Source organism: Lytechinus variegatus, chromosome 2 (genome assembly GCF_018143015.1).
Source record: "Lytechinus variegatus isolate NC3 chromosome 2, Lvar_3.0, whole genome shotgun sequence".
Taxonomy (NCBI): Eukaryota; Metazoa; Echinodermata; class Echinoidea; order Temnopleuroida; family Toxopneustidae; genus Lytechinus; species Lytechinus variegatus.
In genome coordinates this window covers 18,206,742-18,228,000 of record NC_054741.1, presented here as the reverse complement: position 1 = coordinate 18,228,000, position 21,259 = coordinate 18,206,742, and the positions used below count along the sequence as shown (strand labels likewise).

At 37.5% G+C, this 21,259-nt stretch overlaps 1 protein-coding gene across 1 annotated transcript; it reads left to right on the top strand.

Moving 5' to 3' along the window:
- Window positions 1-244: 244 nt before the first annotated feature.
- Window positions 245-20,562, top strand: LOC121407483 (iroquois-class homeodomain protein IRX-4-like). Its single transcript, XM_041598581.1, has 8 exons — window positions 245-1,009; window positions 2,518-2,760; window positions 9,105-9,220; window positions 13,018-13,174; window positions 14,520-14,862; window positions 15,231-15,935; window positions 17,827-17,905; window positions 18,227-20,562. Exons 1-8 carry the CDS (start codon window positions 962-964, stop codon window positions 18,336-18,338), a joined length of 1,803 nt encoding a protein of 600 aa, XP_041454515.1. The 5' UTR covers window positions 245-961; the 3' UTR covers window positions 18,339-20,562.
- Window positions 20,563-21,259: the final 697 nt, after the last annotated feature.

Genomic DNA, 21,259 nt, shown 5'->3' with positions numbered 1-21,259 from the left:
GTAAAATTATTTCATGACGACTGGGGGAAAATCTCATTCACTTAGGAGACTGGCTTGCTTCTCCGTATGCCAATCACAATGACGTATCACAATAGTGTATGCTTATTAAGATAAGGGCTGCTGTGATTGGTTGCTTAAAGTGATTGAGCGGTACACGTCACAGTAGTCTGGGCGGGGCCTGTTCATGGCGGAGTTGGGTGACTGAGAGCCCCTGTGTATGGTAATAGCAGGGCTACTGGTTCGGTGTAGCATGGTATATGTGTTAGGGGGTGGCGGTCACAGACAAGGGGGGAAACGACCCATGGGTCTTAGAAGGGTCTAGCTTTAGAGACGCGCGGGGCTGACACAAACTCGTGAAAGGCGAGCAATCGGGTAGCGCACGGGCCTCTAACCATTTCAGATGTTATACACTTGCCAACTCGTAGCTAAGTGTGTTTTACATGGGAACGCGTGGTACGATGTACAGGGATTTTGACGTATAGGCCCAGTGCCACCGAAAAGTGGTACACAGAAAAGAGTTTGGACTTATATTCTACGGACACACATCGAATGTTATCATTACCAGTAGCATCTTCAGTGAAAGTCGCATCTTGGTTTTATTTGCTGTTGACCCAGTGGTCACTCTCATTGTCACCCTGGGAGTCCACTTCCAACACCCATCTCGCCTCCGTGCACCCCTCTATTACCCCTACAGGGATATTTTTCAGCCTCTTTAACGTATTCGCTTGGACTTTAATCAACGCTGGAGATTCTCACTCTCGCTAGTTTCATCAACCGTCAACCGAGTTTTAAGTCAACTTTTTTTTGGTTGAACACCAGGAACAGACTAAGTTGGAATCATATTTAATAACTCACTTGTCTGGTGGCAGCCACAAGTTGATGCAGTTGTTGCTGACGACTTTGAGTGGCGGTGACGACGTTGCATCAAGTTGACTTCAACAAACAGATATCTGACTGGAAAATGACCAGCTATCCTCAATTTGGATTTCCATACCCCGCTTCATCACAGGTAAGTTAAAAAGAAAATCTTGAAAACCATGGTCGATGGTATCAACAACATTATTATGTTCAGTTTCATCAGAAAACTCGTAATCAACAATGTATCTTTTAAATAAAAATGTACCATAAATGTCGTATGCCTTATAAAAACTAAGCCTATATACATTTAGCAATATCTAACATATTATAGATGTATTGTTTAAATAAAAGAATTGTTTACCACTGAAACTTGTACTCTGATTATACTTTTTAACTTTTGGGGTCACATGCGTATACTTGCTGCAATGCTTTCCATTCTTAGAAAACTACGAATTCGATTTAATCAATTAATTCACTTAAAAGTAACTTTATTTAATAATTTACATGAATTATAATCTAGGACACTAATGTTGGGTTATGTCCGCTTACGGATCACCCAATAATAAGACAACAGAGCGGAGCTGTATACTAATATTCCCCGTCTCAGTCCGACAGAGTGTTCCCTTTTCTGGCTATGTATCTCAAGAAACTTAAGCGTTATAAATATCCGAATTGGGGTTTTGTAGTTGATTGCTATTTTGTAAGTAGTAATGGAAGAAAACTTATACCTTTTCTAACTCTTTTTCAAGAGAACATTTCATTTTAAAGTAAGGAATATTGATTAAGAATTTAATATAAACTATTGCCCATCGTGCAGCTGTAAATTTGCATCATATTCGGTTTAATAAGACAAAAATCCGCATAGGAGCCGTAGATAGTGTATACATTCATCTCTAAAGAACACGAAGAAGGTTAAACATTGGCCTGAATTTGTCTATCTGATAACAATCGACATCATTAATGTTATTTTTCATCACCACTGAATAATGATTATGATTCACTCAGTCTTGTTTAATACTCAATAATGATTATTGTCCCTAACCGAATTGTGTTAACGGTTATTAATTCCTGTAATGGTTGATGTGATACCAATTAATAAGATTATACCATTCTCTTCGCTGACGAACGTTTGAAACGAGTTCAATTATTTCCAGATGAAGCACACATTTGCTATGAGAGAATTCAATGCCATCACGTTTGACAAAAAGGGATAAGACAATTGATCAATGTTATACGGGTTATATCAGAGAGAAAGAATACTTAACTGCACCATGCAGCGTTCCTAATTAAAAGTAAATTGAACATAAAAAGGAACAAAAGCAAGAGAAACTCGGTCAAATTACACTCTTTCATAATAGAATACATTAAGTCAGTTTTATTCAAGAAGCCTTCAATTTCGTCTTGAACAATGACAAGTTATTATGATGGTGATCTATAAAGGGCCTTTAGTGTAAAGAAATGATAACAATGTCAACAATAATGTTTTGTTCTGGGATATTAATGGGATTTATATTGATAATGCTTTATTAGAACTCTCAGATATTGTCATTTTTAGTGTGCTTTTCTTTTTTTGGGGGGTAAAATTATGCATAGAGATTTCATGAAATCAAAGAATATTAAAATAAAGTCTGATTTCCATTACATCTCTTTTCAATATAGTTACTCATGTCGGCCGCGGCACCCGCTACAACATGCTGCGAGTCAGGTCGCCCGGTGGCCAGCGATCCACACCCAGGCCAGGCCGTGTGTTGCCCGCCGCTAGACAGCAGAGCAGCGCTACTCCATTCAGCCCGTGTATCGGGCCTTCCCACCGCACTCTACTCGTCGCCCTACGCGGCGGCAGCAGCGGAGCAGGGATACGTGCACTTCGCTGCCGACCCATCGGCCTTTTACTCACCTCTGGTAAGTCAACTCTCTTTCCTAACCAAATGTTTCGCGGTATGAGTTTCGATGTTGGGTATCAACTTGTCTCTAGAAGTTGTGATGAGGAAATCATACTGCTTATTAACCGTATATTAAAACAGTATATTACTCAACAGTCCAACGAAGTCAAGATAACCAACCAGCAACTAAAAAAAAAGAACGCTTAGTTTCACTTTCATTTACACTCGACCAACTTTTAATCACAACACTTCGAAGTAAAGTAAGATGTATTCAATTTACAAAATATTAAAAGGGTAACTGGTGTCACCCTTTGATTTCACTATTTTATGTTAACATGGATGAAGTGTTGAAATCCATCCATCTTGTGAAAGGCGACAGTGTTAAAACATTAGTTCAACGACACTACGGGTAGATTATGATATTCATAACCATTTCAATCCTCGCCAGAGGGGAGATTGGATGGAAAAGAAAGCTTCCTTTCTCCTTCCACTCTAAGCTAATCAATTATCTCGCATTAATCGGCAGAAAGAGATGATCCAAATTTGGCATGGACAAAGAAAGAAATAAATCATCCCGCAGCATTGTTATCTCCCACAATAACCTATGGTGGCATTCAACAAACAAATTTCAAATACAATTTCTTCTATTCTATCTTTCTTTGCGCTTCTCAAGTTTTACTTGCAAAATAAAATAATACTTACAATATTGGTAGCCACGATATAAATGTTATGAAAATGCGATGGTTTTTAATGTGCGGTTAGGACATAGGGCCTGATGTTATAATTATTTCTATAAATTAGGTGTTTCTTTAAACTAGGAAAGACACGTGTAAAAGAAACATCGGGGAGAATAAATCGTGTATTGCTAGTTTAGAGGTTGTATCTTATAATCTGATGATAGAACTGGGTTTAGATTAATAAATTGAACGATAATCTATTGACAGATGTATTTATTATTTCTTTGGTTTTTGACTGCTCATGGAAAAAAGAGTAATACCGATAATCTTTAATTTCGACTGGTTATTTTTTTGGTTCCATTTGCTCTTAATGACATGAATGAGTTAAAACACAAACTTAAATGAACTCTTATACTTCTGAAAACTTCTTATCTTATTCGTTAAAAAGTGAGAAATAGGCGGTAACAAACAAACAATGCATATAAAAGATATTTTCAGATCTTTATTGATATATATTTCATTATGCTTAGAATTATTGTGCATAATACGCGATTTAGCTTGGTGCTTTAAGATTTTTGTCGAGACAGATGGAAATATTATTTGTTGTTGTTTTGGAATGAAAGATGTGAGCACATGTGGGGTTTGATTATCGTCTGGTTATTGCATCAATTATTTAGGCCACCGCTTTCTTCTTTCTGCCCTCTTCTATCTTAGTCTAGCATTCACTCTTTCCCCTCAGTCCCCCTCACCCCCCCTCCCTCTCTTGCCAGATCATACCATTCTTTTCCTCTTTTCTCGTCACCTCTTTTCTCTACATTTCTTTCACCATCTCTTTATCTATTATCTCTCATAAAGTTTTTTTTCAACACGCCATTTATCTCCATCACTCTCCCCTTCTTTCTCCCTCCCCATGCCTCCTATTTATCCTATCGTCTGTCCATCTATATTTTGTCTTTCCATTATTATACCATGCACCCCCCTCTCTCTCTCTCTTCGCTCACAATATTTTTTGCGAGAGCCCTTTCATGGCCAATGATGGGCTTAATAGGCGATCATGAATATGATGCCCCGGGCAATAAAGCAACTTGACTGATTTGTTGATCCATTTCGTGAACACGCAAAAGCCCATGGAAAGAGTAAAAGAAGATTTGAAAATTGAATAATTAATAAAAAGGCGGGTACTGTTCTGTTTATGATTTATTATTTGAATATAACATTATTGCGCTCATTAGTCATTCAAAATGCTGAGAAAGCAAGTTTGTTGACCACAGAGTGAACAATGCTTAGTATAAAGTAGGATATTGCTTTAACTCGAGGAACATGATAAGCCTTCATACATAGTGGGCTTAGGAAGTATACGCACAATAATTCGACATTTTAATCCGGTATTATCATTATAGCAAGAATGCATTGTGGTGAAAGCAGAAAAAAGCATGCTACTTCGTTTCTCAACATTAAAAAAAAAAGAACATGAGATATCGGACGAATGCCATCATCCAAAAAAAACCCAAAATTATCCAAAAGCTCCTCATAACAGATGTAACTTTCGAGGCCAGCATTCAACATTGTATTCATCGCATCAAACGACTTAAATATGCTTTTAAGCAGAGTCCCCTTTTACTTCTTTTCATTTTTGAGCTTGTCGATCAAGCATTTAATGGTAGGAACAACTGAAGAATTGTGTACCGACCGATTTAATGGCGAACTAAACCGGTCTGATGCAAACTGATCGATACAGCTCCCATTGTCCATTCCCGATGTATGTAAAGAAGAAGGAATGAAAAGGAGGAGAGATTTGAATACCAATGATTCACATTATATAGATAATTAGAATAATGTATACAGCGAGTCACTTATATTCTCTTGCCGAATGATATGCCTTATACGACATTTTGATGTGCGTTCTTGACAAAAAAAATGTACATTCATATAAGAACAAAAATAAAGACAATCATATAGTGACATATGAGGGTGCTGTTGCAAAGAAGTAATAATAACAGCAAAATGAGACAAAATCAGTTTTAAAAAGAGAGATAATTAAAAAATAAGTTACTTGCTCGCAAAATACCACAATGGTTAGATTGCGAGAATGTAAAGGAACCTCTCTATTATGAAATTTCTAGTTTTTTGGTATTACGGGTTGAAAAAAAATATTGCAAATGATGCTTTTATACATTTAGATTCCAAATCTAAATATTTCACTTTTGTTAAACATCCGCTAAAATGTCAAACAGTGATCAATTGAACTGTCAAAGGAATTGATACAAAGAAAGAGAGAAAATTAAATATTGGACGTAGTGTGGCAAGCCCCAACTTCCGCAGACTGAATATTAATCACTCTTTCACCCTCCCCCTCTTTTAGTCTTTTTAATGTCGGCTTTAATTCTTTTTCATTTATCTTCTTTTAAAAAGTCTTCCAGCATTATTGGTTTTGTTTTACACTATTAACAAACTTTAAAGTGAAACGTATGTCGGTTTATTGAACGAAGTCAAACATATCGCACTTGAATTATTTGAATTAATTTATTTGACATCCAAAATCTTCTATAAAACAAACTAATTTCATACCTTTTAGTCCTTTTGTCTATATCTCTCTCTACTTTTCTCTTCTCTCTCTTTCTCCTTATATTGTCTTCTCTCACTTTTTCTTCCCATCTCTCTCTCTGTGCATATCTCTCCTCCTCTGTTTTTTTTTCGCTCGTGTGTTGGTCAGAGGAAGCGAGTTGCGATGTCAAGTGTGATAGAGCGCTGGGTTAACTCGCCTCAATCTAGAGCTCTGCCGGTAATGGAAACTTGATCGCTCGCCCAGACTCAGGGCGAGAAAACAGTTTTCACGGACGGGGGCCCTCTGTTTGCAAACGGCATTTGGATGGATAAGCTCATTGTTTGGCGCTTTATAGCACGAGTATACATATTAAGAACTATCATCATTTTTCTCCCTCTGATTTGCCGGGCAGAAATTTCGATGATCACAAACAGCGGGAATGATAGAAACAAAGACAAAAAAAGAGGAAAACGAAAGAGGACAAATCTGTGATGAGTAATGAGGAGATAGAAAGAGAGAGAGAGAGAGAGAGAGAGAGAGATGGGATGCCATGCGGTCAGTATCATGGCAATAACTTTACGTAGTGCATTCGGAAGTTGTGAATATTATATGGCGGATTACGTCTCGAAAGAGTTGTTGATGCCTTAGCTAAACTATACTGAGGTGAAACTAAATAGTTTTATCAGAACGGATGAGCTGAAATCGAGAACAAGAAATATCGCATATTTTCACCGAAGAGCGCTCGTTTCTCGCAAATAAGTTCATGCCAATAATAGTCAAAGTAAACCAATATTGTATGCACAGACAAGGTTTTGAATTGTTATTTAGCGACACAATATAAGACCTTTCTTTTTATTTTAACCTGTATTTCAAATCAGAATGATTGATGCACAGTAATACATTGTGATGTTCAGAATTTCGGATCATTTTGCCAAAAACAAACAATGCCTTATACTTAATTTGTAATCATGCTACAAAATTCTTGCCCGAATTATGCATAATACAATGGAAAATAAACATCTTCATACGAAAAATAAAAACAATGAAATGTCGACGTAGTGCCAAAACTATCATATTACTGATGATTATATGAAAATTAAAATGAAAGAAATTGCCTCAGAAATGTAATAAAAAGACTCATTATTCTAGCTTTCGTCTTTGGATAAGCAAATCCAAGTTAATTGTTATAAGGTGTTACCGAAATTAAAGTTGCCAATATTACTCTACACATTACTTATAAATATTATGCATGCTATTGCCGTATTCTAGGATTTAAATCACTTCTTCCTATGAATTTAAAAGATATCAACCTGCAAAATACGAATCTCTTAATCGTTAATATCAATCTATATCTTTAAATTAAGTGATGCCGAGATCAAGCTCGCTATACATTATTGAATAATTATTACATTAAGATAATGAATCGAGTCTTCCCTATATTATGTCTAGTATTTAATTTTGTTGGGCACAAAATGAGAGAGAAAATAATTATTACGAAGTGGAGGAAAACATAAAAGATCAGAAACCCAAAATGCAATTGATGGATGACTGAATTCAAAGCGTGTGGTATGAATATGAACTGTCCTTATCACTTTTGGATTAATTATTAAAAGAAAGGGTGACTCGATCACTGATGGTGATTAAGCTATTGTACATAAGTGATATGAACAAAAAAATATTGTTTTTTCCTCTGAACCCTTGACTTTGCGTAAACTAAAGCAAAAACTTAATTTTTATCATCATCTAAATGTAAACTATTGACGTTAATATAGGATTGGTACTTCACTTTGTATATATTGCTGACGGTGTTGTATTACCATATTTATTCAATAACGGTTCATTTATAATTTCATAATAAGGTTTGAATTTGTTTTTTCTATTTAAGCACAATTGTTTATAAGACATCGCCAAATGATTTTTAGAATGTAGTTTTATTATTTCGGTGTCAAAATTTATCTTATTCAGGTATTTTCATTGTAATGTTGTTTTCCTTGAAACGTTATGGTTTGTTCTCTATTTGTATCCGTTATTTTTACAATTACTTGTAATAACTCGTGACTTCTTTTAGATAAAGACATTGACCTCCTTTCCCCTTCTTCCCCCAAATCTCATTCTTTGACAAAAATCAGTCAAGTACACTGGTGATTCACGTTTTAGAATCCATCCAATAAATCATCTCATCATGATCATTATGATGGCTGATTTTCGTATTCAAACGCTCAAAGTATTATGAGCACCCACCCGCTAAATTACCAAAAAAAAAATGCATGGACCTGACGGGTGCATTATTAGCCCCCATACAGGTGCTCCGTGTTACTCTAAACCACAAATACAGGTCCAGACGGTTTAGAGAAATGGACCAGTAGGGGGCGACACGATTTTCAAGAGGGCCTCTAAACCACGTCTCTTTTCCCCATAAAACAAATATTTTGTAACTTGCAAACAAACGGTGACTCAATTCCTGATTTGGCTTCAGGATTCCCTCACGTATTAAAAGGGAAAATGGGTAATACCACAACCAAACTGACAGTAACAACAATTAAAAGAAAAAGAGAAATCAACAACAACAAAATATGGAGCAATTTGGCAATTAACACATTTTCCATCAGCAAGAAATTTGTCCACAATGTGCTGCACTCAACCCAGGTGAGGTGAATCGGTAACTGGCATGATTAATTCCTTAAATGCAATGAGTGTTACAAGTGGCAACCCGAGCTGAAGCAGGAGTATATAGTGTTTTTTTTTAATAATTATCATCTGACAGCGTCTGGAAAAGACGCTACATAAACCCAGCTATTATCAATATTACCATTAAAGCATTATTTTATTCAACGATATTAACATTTCAGATTTAGAAGACCCCATATAATTTTGAAAGAAGCCTTTCCCCTTCACCTTTTTTTATATGGGGGGGGGGGTAATTAAAAGAAATTAAAAGAAAAACCAGTTTACCTAGTCTACTTTGTTCAAAACAACAAAACAAGTGTTTTTTTTTATCTTAAAATAATATATCATCATTATCAAATGATAACGGATATTTGATTTTCTACACAATCTTACAACAATTATCCATGTAATTTTTAATATTTAGAATGTTCATTATGTTTAACAAATATTTTTTCTTCTTTATTGGCATTACAGAGCTCCGCTTATGCTGATTTGAAGGGCACACCAGAGGGTTACGCCGCGGCACTAGCGGCCCAACAGGCTGCCTGCTATCCGTACGATCCAGCCACATACCAATACTACGGTGATCGGTGAGTCGAATCATTTATTTTTTTAAACTTATTTCAGTCACCTTACATTTTGAAATAATTTCACAATTATCCGTCTTGAGGTCAATTGTCTGTTCTATTCTTTCCTTGTTTCTACATTTTCATTTTCTCTAACCTAATAATATTTTGAGTTCAATTCATTTATTGTTTGTAAGCTGTTCCGTATATTCTCGATTTTCTATTTTCCTTTTTTTTATTGTTGGGCTAACAACAGTTACCGCCTGTCAATATCAATTACACAACCATACAGCTAAACCCCGCAATTGCTTCTCTTCGCCACGATGACATTTTAAACACCCATCACGGAACAGTGAATCTGCCCATGAAACGGTTGAAATCAGTTTTCATCAACTCTCCATGTAATTCTGATTCAGATTTAATGGTTTAATTCCAACATCTAATTCATCTATGAGGGGGCAACACAACGATCGGGTTTGCTAGTAATTTAATTTCGTTTTGATTGACTGAGGGAGTTCGTTGTTTCCCGCTAATCGCTTTCAGCGTAGACGTTTTTTTTTGTATATTGCGATCCCGGCTCGCGTATCTTTCCAGAATTAGCATTATTTTACGCTGCTTGTAGGTCTAATGAAAATTTAATGAATATAAAAGGGGTCGCGCGCATCTTTCGGAATAAATCGGAATGAATCGTCGACCGACCATGGCCGATTGAGAGCTAGAGGGGCAATGGTTGATGTAGTGGTCAGGGTTATATATATTTTTTTTTACCGTAAGAGGGTAATGGAAGTCAAGTCTATTTTTATTCTGGTCTGGATCAACCTAATGACGGTCAAGATTACACATCAATTTGGACATCAGTTTAATCATTTACAATTTCTGATGTACGTTCTGAGTTAGGGATACTGCAAATTTTATTTTATTTGATTTCCTGCGACATTCTTCTATAGGCTTCCGGACTTCATGTTTTAATGAAAATTCTCTTAAAGCTAATCTGCGACTTCAGTCTGAAATTGAAAATCAATTGTTTTGTGTACTTTTTATCATCTCTACTTTGTCAACGATGAAGGGTCTTGATAACATTAATAGTTACATTATTTTCTATAGCGCTTCATACTTTGTGTTTCTAAACGCTTTACATTGTAATTATTATTACCCCGGTCATAGGATCCATCAATGTTCCACACATAAAGTGCACCATCCCCACTCCCTGGGGAGCATCCTGGCCAAGCAACCGTTTTTACCAGTGCACATGCATATGCCAATTTATCACATTGACGTTCACATCCTATACCGGGTACCCATCACTTGGATGGAGAGGGACAAACGTATATAAGTGCATTGCCAAAGGACATTAGCGTCGGATGGGATTCGGACCCTCAAACCCTTCTATGTTGTAGACTTGATAACCAGGAGCACCTCTTCAATATATCAAATTCACCTCAAATTCAATGGCAAAGTTTCATTACTAAACGTTAAATTAACTGATGTAAACATCTTTAAGAAATGTTAGATCTAACATTTAAAATCAAGAGGTAACTATATCTTCTATTATGAATTTTCAAGTTCTCGGCGGTATCTACAAAGGCTTTTAAGGGTACACCTGGCTTATCTAAACATTTCACAAGCTTTCATAATTGTGTATCGAGTCTTGAACATGCACTTTAAACTAACATTTCCAACTCCTCATGGTTAATGTAAGGAATATTCGGAGTAAATATGCGGAGGAATTCATGTGTGTTTGTGCTGAACTTGAACATGTTTGGTGATCCGCGTTTTCAACGAGAAAAACAAGGGGCGGTCTTGTGGAAATCCTTTTGAATATTTCTACCTCATCAAAATTAATTGGTAACATCCAAGTGATGTTCTAGAGTGTACTTGATACCGTACACCAACTCCGCGCGGTCATGGAAAGAAAAAGAAAACATTGCAAGGTTGCCTTTTGCTTCTTCATATTTTTCGACTCGTTTTGCGGAATTGCAACAAAAGGACTGTTTGAATGGGCGCATAATAGAGAGAGAGAGAGAAGTTGGTTTATTCTATCCGAGATAGGATGAATGTAGCCTCTCTCTTTGATCGTCCGATGCTAGTTCTTAGCATCCGTGATCGCTTGACTTTTAAGCCAGTAAAAAAAATCCTAGTCACCACTAAGTAACTCGGTGCTATTCACCCATTAGCGGCTTGTTCCCGTTCCCAATATCTCAATGACTGGAGCATTCAGGAGAGAAATGGGAATATATGATTTCTAGTTCATGTATTTTTCCAGATCGTGTGTATCTTGTTTTTGTCTTCCATTGTATTTCAATTGCGTGTCTGGATGGATGTGCAAAAGTGCATCGCTCGCTCGTAACGGGTGGATGTCAAAAAGTACATCCATCCATGGCCGTATATGTCGGGATGAGCAGTCGCAGTCTTTTCTTGAGAGGGAAGGAACTATTAACGTCGAGACTGAGAAAATGCACTTTACTATTCATATTTTACAAACAATCAAATTCTTGTTTCTGTTTTATTTTTATCTTATAACTTGATTAGTATGTTGTATTGACGCAAACATTTGAATACAAACGTACGAGAATTGTTTGATCTTTTCCACGAGCTTTTATGTCGATCTTGTTATCGATCAGAAATCACTCTCCAGTCAATCTCCAAACCGATTTAAACCACATCCTTCAATTTCTTGTCATGAAATTTCAAATTTAAGGTTTGCAGTTTGTTTATATCTTTCTGCATTTCGATAAAGAAATAAAAAATCAAGGCAACGGGGGGGGGGGGGGGCTCTTGCTTTGATATCAGTTCACATGCAGACTCAAGCAATGAAATCGAAATAAAAAAAATTGTTATAAATTGAAATACAAATAAAGAGTATGAATCAAAGAAGAGTACTTTATTTGTTTCGATCTTGATTTTGAATTCAAGAGTTAGTCCACACTTGAAACGATCATGCCAAAAAGCGTAACTCTAATATAAAGATCGGGCTAGATATCCATATTCACGTTGCATTGAAGAAATTAAATCAGACTATTATATTAGCACATCTCGGTTGAGTTATGAAATATCAGATTGCTGAATTGAAGAAATAAACGCTCTTGTTTGGAAACTCACCTCTTCCCATACCGTTCATTCTCATATCTTGCGCTCATATTTCGCATTAATAGTCCGTTATTACGTTGCATAAAAGGGTATCTGGTTGTCCCAGTTATACACTGTCGAGCTCTGAGGTATCTGATTGTTGCCAATTTGGGCAGTCGCTGAGCAGAATTGAGTTAGGATGAAACCTAAGGAGGTAATTTACATACGATGAAGGAGAGGAAGAGGAAGAAGAGGGTAAAGATGATTCCCCATCATTGTCTGGAGGGGGGTAAATCCGATACCCTGATTCCGTCTAATATTTGTAAAGTGTTTACACGCTCCGGTCGAGGATGTGCATGCATGTTGCCATTGAGCGGCGAAAGATTGATTTAGAAATGTACATTTTAAAGTTCATTTGGCGCACTTGGACAATAATTCGAGAACTGAAAAAAGAACAAGCAACGCATTAACATAAGGTTGAGGAGGGATATGTCCCAAGCAAAAGCAAGCGGGAAACAACAAATCCGTGAAATCATGTTCTTGGTCATCTTGTTAAGTTATAACTGTGTTATCTTTAACTGTCCTATCTTTAAAGTATGATTATTTAGACCATTGTTACAATTATCTCTCAATTTTTTTCTCCCTGCCCCTTATCCCTGTCTTCTTCTTATCTCACCACATTCTCTATATTTCCATGTCTCTGTCTTTCAATCTCCGCCTCCCCCTTCTTCTAAACTCCGTGTTTGTCTGTGTAGATATGGCATGGACCTGAATGGCGCGAGACGAAAGAATGCGACCAGGGAGACGACGTCGACATTGAAGGCATGGCTCTATGAACACCGCAAGAACCCGTACCCGACCAAGGGAGAGAAAATCATGCTCGCCATCATCACCAAGATGACCCTCACACAGGTAAGAACCATTTTCCTTTTCATAGTCATCATCGTTAATCAGTCGTTGATTTATGTCGAGTCGTTTCTTAAGAGTATCATCAAAATTCAGTTTAACTGAGGTCGTGCGTATTTTCAAATTATGTCTTTTTAAGTTGTGTATTACTGTATGTTGAATAAGATTGCATTGAAATTTAATTTGTAACCCCTCCCCGTTATAGCCGTAATGAACTTCGTGCATTTTATTATTCCTCGGCTTTCATCTCCATCCATGTCACAAGGACATAAAAAAAAATCCTTGAAAAGCATAGATTGTCTTCTCTAGGGGGAATCAATGTATTTTGTAACATGGAAGTATTTATAGCGGCACGCTGTAGATAAATTGTTTTCTCTCCCGTGCATCCCTGTCGTATCTTCAGCATCATTTTAACCCTACTGTGTATCACATTGTAATGATGTTTAGCCTTTAGGGGTGAAATATCTGCCCCAGGACGAGCCATCTTCTCGTATCTAGCTTCTTCGTAATTGGCATTCCAATCAGATATCGACAAAATAAGTCATGCCTTAGGACACACCAACACACACACTAGCCGTCCTCTCATAGTTTCCATTTTTATCCATTTTTTGTTTTGCTCATTCCATCATGCTATCGTCACAGACAGATTTCATCGCTAGAAACAGTGCTTAGATTATCATCACAAATTATTGTCGTGATTTTGCTGGTGTTTTGTTTAGAGAGGGGGAGAGAAAGGGGGACGTTTAACATTTTATGTGAAAGGTTTTCGATCATCCCCCTGGGAGAAATGATGATTTATTATAGCATATCAGCGACATGGCATATATAATATATCAGGAATACATTGCCAGGGAAAGGAAAGCGTAAACCAAACAACATGAAAATAGAAAGAAAATATTATGTTAACATGTACAAAATATCCATCCAATCGAGTTAACCCGGGATTGAACTTGTTTCCTTTATTACTCCTAAATCTAACCGTGAACGATGTAATGAAATGTTTTTATACGGAGGTGTTCGAGCAGTCAAGGTCAAAATTGATGTTGGACAACTCACCTTTCTGTCCGAGTCGAGTGCTCAATTAAGATTGGAATTAAAATCACCTTGTCGAAAAATCAAACTGATTTGTTTTTCCTAACAACGAATAAATGGATGAGGTGAGACAAGTTCAATCCTCGTTTATTGTTTTCCAAGAACATACTTCCCTTTTGGATTGTATGTGGAAGTGATTGTAATTGCAACTGACTAAATACAGTTTCCTGTTAAGATATAAATGACAAAAATATAAAACGGTATAAAGTAAGAAGTTGATATCAATTCTCTACTCTTATCTGTCCTATTTCTGTCCCAGGTCTCAACATGGTTCGCTAACGCTCGACGTCGCCTCAAGAAGGAAAACAAGATGACCTGGTCACCAAGGAATCGATGCGGTGACGGCACATCCGAAGACAAAGACGACTGCGACTCCGTGGGCGATGATGACGATGACGCTCGTGACATCGACGTCGACGTTGACGGTGATGATTTGGATTCGAAACTTGACGGTGAATCACGATTGCTTGGCAAGGATATGGACGATGACCACCACCGTGATCACCGAGATGAAGAGGATATTCGAATGAGGCTGCATGAATCCGCTAGGCTGGGACTCGTGATGAGAGATAGTGACGTCATGGCTGATCGCATGGAGTCAGGTGAGAAATTCTTGAGAAAATTCTAATATAATAGTGACAGAAGTATTTGTTCCAATTGTTTAACTTAACATGGTCGAGGATATCTTTTTGGTATTTTGACATGAGGTTTAAAACTATGTGCATCAATGACAACACAGAATATTGGCCAGACATTGCATATGTAATTCTTCCAAGTTCCAATGAGAATGATGTTTAATGAGAAGAGTCGCCGAGGAGTCTCGTTACCAATTACTGAAGAGACATTGTAATATTTCTGGGACATGGATATTCTAGATGCTAAGGAACGATTTGTTAGGATTACAGCGGTTGAGAAGGTTTGAAATGTTCGGAGAGTAATGTTATTAGAATGTTGTTTTGTACGTTTGCAGGTCCAAAGGATCCTGAACATGCCACACATAGGGACGATTACAGAAGGAGAGGAGAGATGCTAGCTGAACACCACCGACTGAGCGGATTGAATGGCTTAGACCCACTCCGTCTGAACACATCCAGAGATTCAAACCCGAGAGATAATAGTCCCGATAGTTTACAACTAAGTCGACCGTCCAGTCCTGTGCGAGTCTGTGGATCAGCTTCACCAAGTCATGACCGCGCCACACCCATTCATGATGACGTGAACGACCAGGACAAATCATCGAACTCTGTCCCTCAAAACAAGCCCAAGATCTGGTCTTTGGCTAACACGGCGACATCCTCAACACCAGAACGACCCAGAACTCTGTTCCACAGTGGACTCAATGGTCGCCACCCTGCTATGGCATTTGGAAGCCCCTATGACTCACCTATGTCGAGTCTGAGGCATTGGGTTAATGGACAGTTTCATGGGATTCCTCTTCCACCCGGTTTCCCCCTTCACCACTCACAGCTCGCCTTGGCCGCCAGTATGGCACATGCACAACACCCCCACCCGCAAGGAACACAAGGGGCACCTACCAGTGTCGTCAGCACCGCCCAAGCACCTCTCTTAGCGACCACACCCCACCACGCCCGCTACACCATGAGTAAAGAGCTTGCTTCTCACCAGAGCGGTATCACAGCCAGTATACTTGCTTCTATTCAACATCAGAAAGAAAGTGAGTACTAGCCTCTCTTATCCAAATTATTCTGTAGAATATTACCAATCTCACACTGTCGTGGAAAGTCACTAACTGGCGTCAAATATACCCCAACCAAAGCAAATGCAATGAAAATTTAATGAAAGCCTATAGACTGTTTCTTACAATATTAGACATTCTTAGATTCATCTTAGGAATTCCCATGAAGTGGTGGAATTAAAAGGGACAGAATAAATCATTCTGCTGTCTTTTGATGAAATTGCATTGACCAACAGGCAAGCTATCACGTTGCTCAAATTGCAAAAAATTGGAAGAAAAGAAAATGCCCTGAAACAGAAACATCGTGCATGGTGTAAGAGTAGGAGTGTGAGAGAACTGAATTGCTATTGCAGATGTAAAAGGCTTGTTTTGTTGTACAATTTTGGCAGGCATTGCTAAATAAGAATGTAATCGAATTCGTGAGTGTGTCATCTTAGTTTTCGGAACCCCCAGGCTCAATCTCTCTCCTTTCGCAACTCGTCTTGTTGTTCCTTTTCTTTAAAAATACTTTTCTTGACCAAGTATAAACCCCAACGTGTTGATTATTTCTCACCCTTTTGGTGAGCATTGACAAGGCGAGGACAAAATTCTTGTTGAGTCGTCAGCATGCTTGTCAGAGTGGTTTTTGTGTCTTGATAGGTAGGAAGTTGTCTAACAGTATTCATGCTCGGCGCAAAATGTCTCGGGTTTCCCCATCGCATTGCCACCTAGCCTGCGGTCGAATGGAAGGGTTCTGGAATTAGCAGAATAAATGTTTATCCTCACCTAGTGAATTACATATTAATTTATTCAAATTAGCATTTATCTGAGCAGTAACTGATCATATTATTGTCGAACACAGCAGATCGGGTGATGAAGACTGTTTTCACCCTTGCGCATATTTGATGTCGTAGATTTAATAGTGTGTCTATAATGCTCGCGTTCTTCTCACACATTGCCTGAATCCCTGTAAGAGATACTGTCGGTTTATACAGCAATCGCCTCAAACGGTTTCCTAGCTTTTACTCAGCGCTTCAACCGACGACTAGTGTCTGCTCTCATTTTAATTCCATTTTCAGTATCGATGTCCGCAGTTATCTAACTTCTTTGTCACTCGAGTGCTAGAATTGAATCATTACGCATATCACCTATGATATGCGGCGAAGCATTTTAAACGGCATGCACGGGTCTACGTTTCAGGATAACGTTTGAGATTGTTTTGTGGTTGTCGGTTGTTCGACTGCGCCTGTGCTCTTTTCCGAGGAAATTAGCTATGTCAAAAACGCCCTATTCCCTGTTATTGGATCGGACTCGTTCAGGCAACGAAACCAGAGTTGCCAACAATTAAAGAAAAGAAAACAGCGATTAAGAGAGATCGAATCGCAGAATCAGAGGTAAATCTTTCAGGCGATGAGCGTAAAAACAGGTTGTGTACGCTTTTTATCAATTCCGCGCTTAAGGGTAACTTGGATAGGACTGTTCAGATGAGACAAACCACTTGAATAGTTGATAGGAGAAAGAGAGAGAGAGATAAGTTTGAAACTAAAAAATACAAGTGTCATCAGAAGAACATGGATGTATATCGAGACACAGCCAGAGAATATCACTCTCCCTCTAATTTCAGAGAGTGTTTTCTTCTCATAAAATAGCAAGCAGTTCCCCTGACCTTTTCCACCTAATCATCGCAACATATCTCTATACATCTAAATTCACCCTCTCTCTCCCTGAAATGAATCCTGTTCATCATTGTATGTGTTCGCTGGTCGTTCGTCAGACGAATAAGTGATTTTCTATTTTCCAATATTTCTCTGTTATTTTCTTCTTCATGTTCCATCAATATTGATTCTAATCATCTCTGTATTTTCTTTTACTTTCTATTTGTATTTTTCAGGCGAATCAAAGCAACATTCTCCTTCACATTCATCCGAGGAAATGTCAATGAGGACAGCATTCAAGCCAGTACAAAAAAGGTAAGCAGATTAGATCCATACATGTATGTCTTATACTTCAAGTAAATTTATTGAGATGAACTTATCTTGAAAGGAAATCTAAGAAGACGGAAAATAAATTCCTAAAATTGTTTTTCTCAAGTTCACATCAGCCAATCAAGGTACCACAGAATCCTGTAAAAATTTCCATCTCTTAAACAAATTTATGATTCTTTAAATGGGATATTGAAAAAAATATATTTCTTTCCGATAAAACCATAGCATGTTGATTTCTTGAAATTTGGTTACATTTCAAAGATTTAATCGAAATATTTTTTCTTTTCTTTTGATTCCTTTCTCCAGACCGATCCTTGTAAGTGAGAGACCATCTGAGGCGGCTGGTTCGCCTGAATCACACCATCGTGAGCCCATTAGGAGACCGATCGGTCTGTCAGTCGAGAGACTGACTTGTTGATAACTAGACATTGAGCCTGGTCAGTAGAACTGACCACTTGCTTGATTGCTGATGTCCATGTTACGTGAAACGTCGCAGCTTGGAGCACATCGGATGAAGCCAGTTACCGATGACGTCGAACTCTCTGTTTCTTGTATAAAAAATAGAGTATAAGAAAGCGACTCCATGACTGAGAGGCTTATAAAGCGATCCACTGGGCAATGAGCTGAACTTTTTTCCCTTCTTCGGATACATGATTTGCAATTCGAGGAAACAGGTCAAGTAAGAAGAGGGAATATTGGTGCGAGTGTTTTAATGATTGGAGCGGAGATTCTTACATGTATCCTGGGAGTAGAACATGATGTTGAGAGAAAGAGATCGAAACTAGCATCCCAACACACCACGGCCTGCATTTAAACATGAGCAACCAGCTCCTTTACTAATACCCCTCCATGCAGGGCTAACTCCCAGAGAGAGTGGGTAAAGCGTGTTAGGGAGATGGTAGAAGGCTAGTTGGGCGAGCAGGTGAAGATAGAACCAGAATCCCTCAACTCATCGATACAAACATGTCTCGGATCATCGCGTGAAGGGACCCCATGAATAAAACAATACACATCCAATTAAATCAAAGCTCCGTTACAAACGAACCTACTGCATCTGTAAAGTGAAGAATTGAACACCGGATTTTGGGATAAAAAGAAATCCAAGTTGTTGGTGCCGGATTTCTGACACCTTGCTAAGCGCGTTAAAAGCTAAAATCTTAAATATTGAGGATTCGCGCTGACCCGATTAAATCCCGAGTTGATTCTGCTTGAGTATTATAGCTGCAATACATCGGCATGCAAGGGATTGCCTTGACATCGCCGTGGAGATCTCTCGCCAATACCACATAATTACATCACTTAACGTTGAAACCATGTCTTAGGTTTCAAACTGTCCTTTAGTTAACCGAGATCTTTCATATTGGTAATTCAATGTTGATCTTTAAATGGGCATTCGGAGTAAAACGTTCAAAATAGTCTGTTAAGAGCGGAAATGTCTTTTTTTACCAAGAGAGTCACAGATAGAGGTAGTATGTCTATATCTAACAAAGATCCAAACCACTGTGAAATAGTTCATTTTTAGTTTTTGATTCCAATTATCTTGAAATGATCTTTCTGTATAATTATCATGAACTCAACGCTGAATGAAAATTCAAAGAATGAATCAAATTTCCCCATTATATTTCATGATTACGGGTACTGATCATTGCGTTTCGTGTGATTAACGATTATATAGGGGAACGGCGGATTAATTTGTGAAATATAAACGTGGTTCTATGTGGAGTATGAGAAAAACAATATGAAAGGAAAATATTTGATATGGGATCAATTTCATTCATAACTACTTGGATTCGATGTTTTATATGTGCGTTCATGTATAATTGTGATGTTTAATCATGAAATAACATTGACAACAGTATTAACTGGCCAGAAATGAAAAAAAAAAGATGATTTGACTCGATTTAACAATCACTGACCTTTAGTTATAGGACCAAAATGCAATGTACGTGAAAACATGTATTTATCTATGGTACTTAATGAAATAAAAGAAAATTAAATGTTTTAATGATGAACGATTTCATATTTTCAATGGAAGCAGCAGTGTTACACTTTATATTCTTTTTTAAATACACAAATTAGTAATTACCAATCCACTTGTTTCATTAGTCTATGTTGCTTGACGGATATCGCTCAATTTCTTGTGTGAAATACTTGTAATGTTTCTACTCTATAGGTACCCTTTGCTATTCAGTGAGTCCATTCGTCGTAACCTGTTAATGTGTGGATAATCCTTCTAAATCTATGGTTTAGATTTATATACATTAATAGGAAGACAATGTCTTAAACAAAAGGGATGTCATTGCGTGTACCGCTGGATAATCTGTATTCAGATTCTTGCACAATAATTGGCTAAAGATAATTTTGGGGCGGTGGATTATGTTTAGTTGATATCATATTTTATAATAAAACACAACTATGATGTATACCGAAATTGACGACAAGGCAGTGTTGTATGAATTTATCTGATGGCTGGAAATTACATCTTACACGAGCTGTTCTAACTGACATGTAGTATTAGTGTGCAATTTTATGTAAAAAGAACTTGAAAATAAATATGACGGACTACGTAAATTTTGGTAGAAAAATATAGTCTATGTTTGAAAGAAAATTTGAGTTTTTATATGAAGAATTCTTGTCAATTTGTCGAGAGAAACTTTGCGATGTCAATGTGTGATTATCTCAATCCCATCGGTCTTGGACAATAGTAGTTTTTATTTTCTTGTTATATATTGATATGTATAAATAAACATATGAAATGATTTAATGTAAGAACTATTGTCAATTAGGTGTCAATACTATTATCATAATTATCATTATTGTGTATACATTTTCCTCAAGAACTGTAAATAAATTTGGAAGTGAGCATTTGAAATAAAAAAAACAGACTTCTGTGAGGGGGAAAAATGATAACAGAATTTAGCCGAATGTATTATGTGTCATAATGTAGTTAAGGAGGCAAGAGAGAGGGAGAGAGAGGGGGGGGCGAGAAAGGGTAAAAAGGGATACAGTGGGAGATGGGGGATAAATAGACAGAGGGAGAGGGAGAGAGACCGATAGACACGCAAACAGAGAGGGAGAAAGGGAGAGAGAGGATGGATAGATAGATAGATAAATAGATAGATAGATATACTGCTGGTGAGAAGTAAATGAATAAGAAATAGTAAAGGGGAGATCGAGGATCGATGCATAGAGAGAAATAGCCAGAGATAGGGAGAAGGGTATATAGAAACAGATAGATAGATGGGGAGAGAAAAAAGGAGAGGGAGAGTGAGAGAAGGAATGTGAGAAGCAAATGGAAATATTGTTTACAATATTTTAGACTGGAAGGGGGCGAGAGTG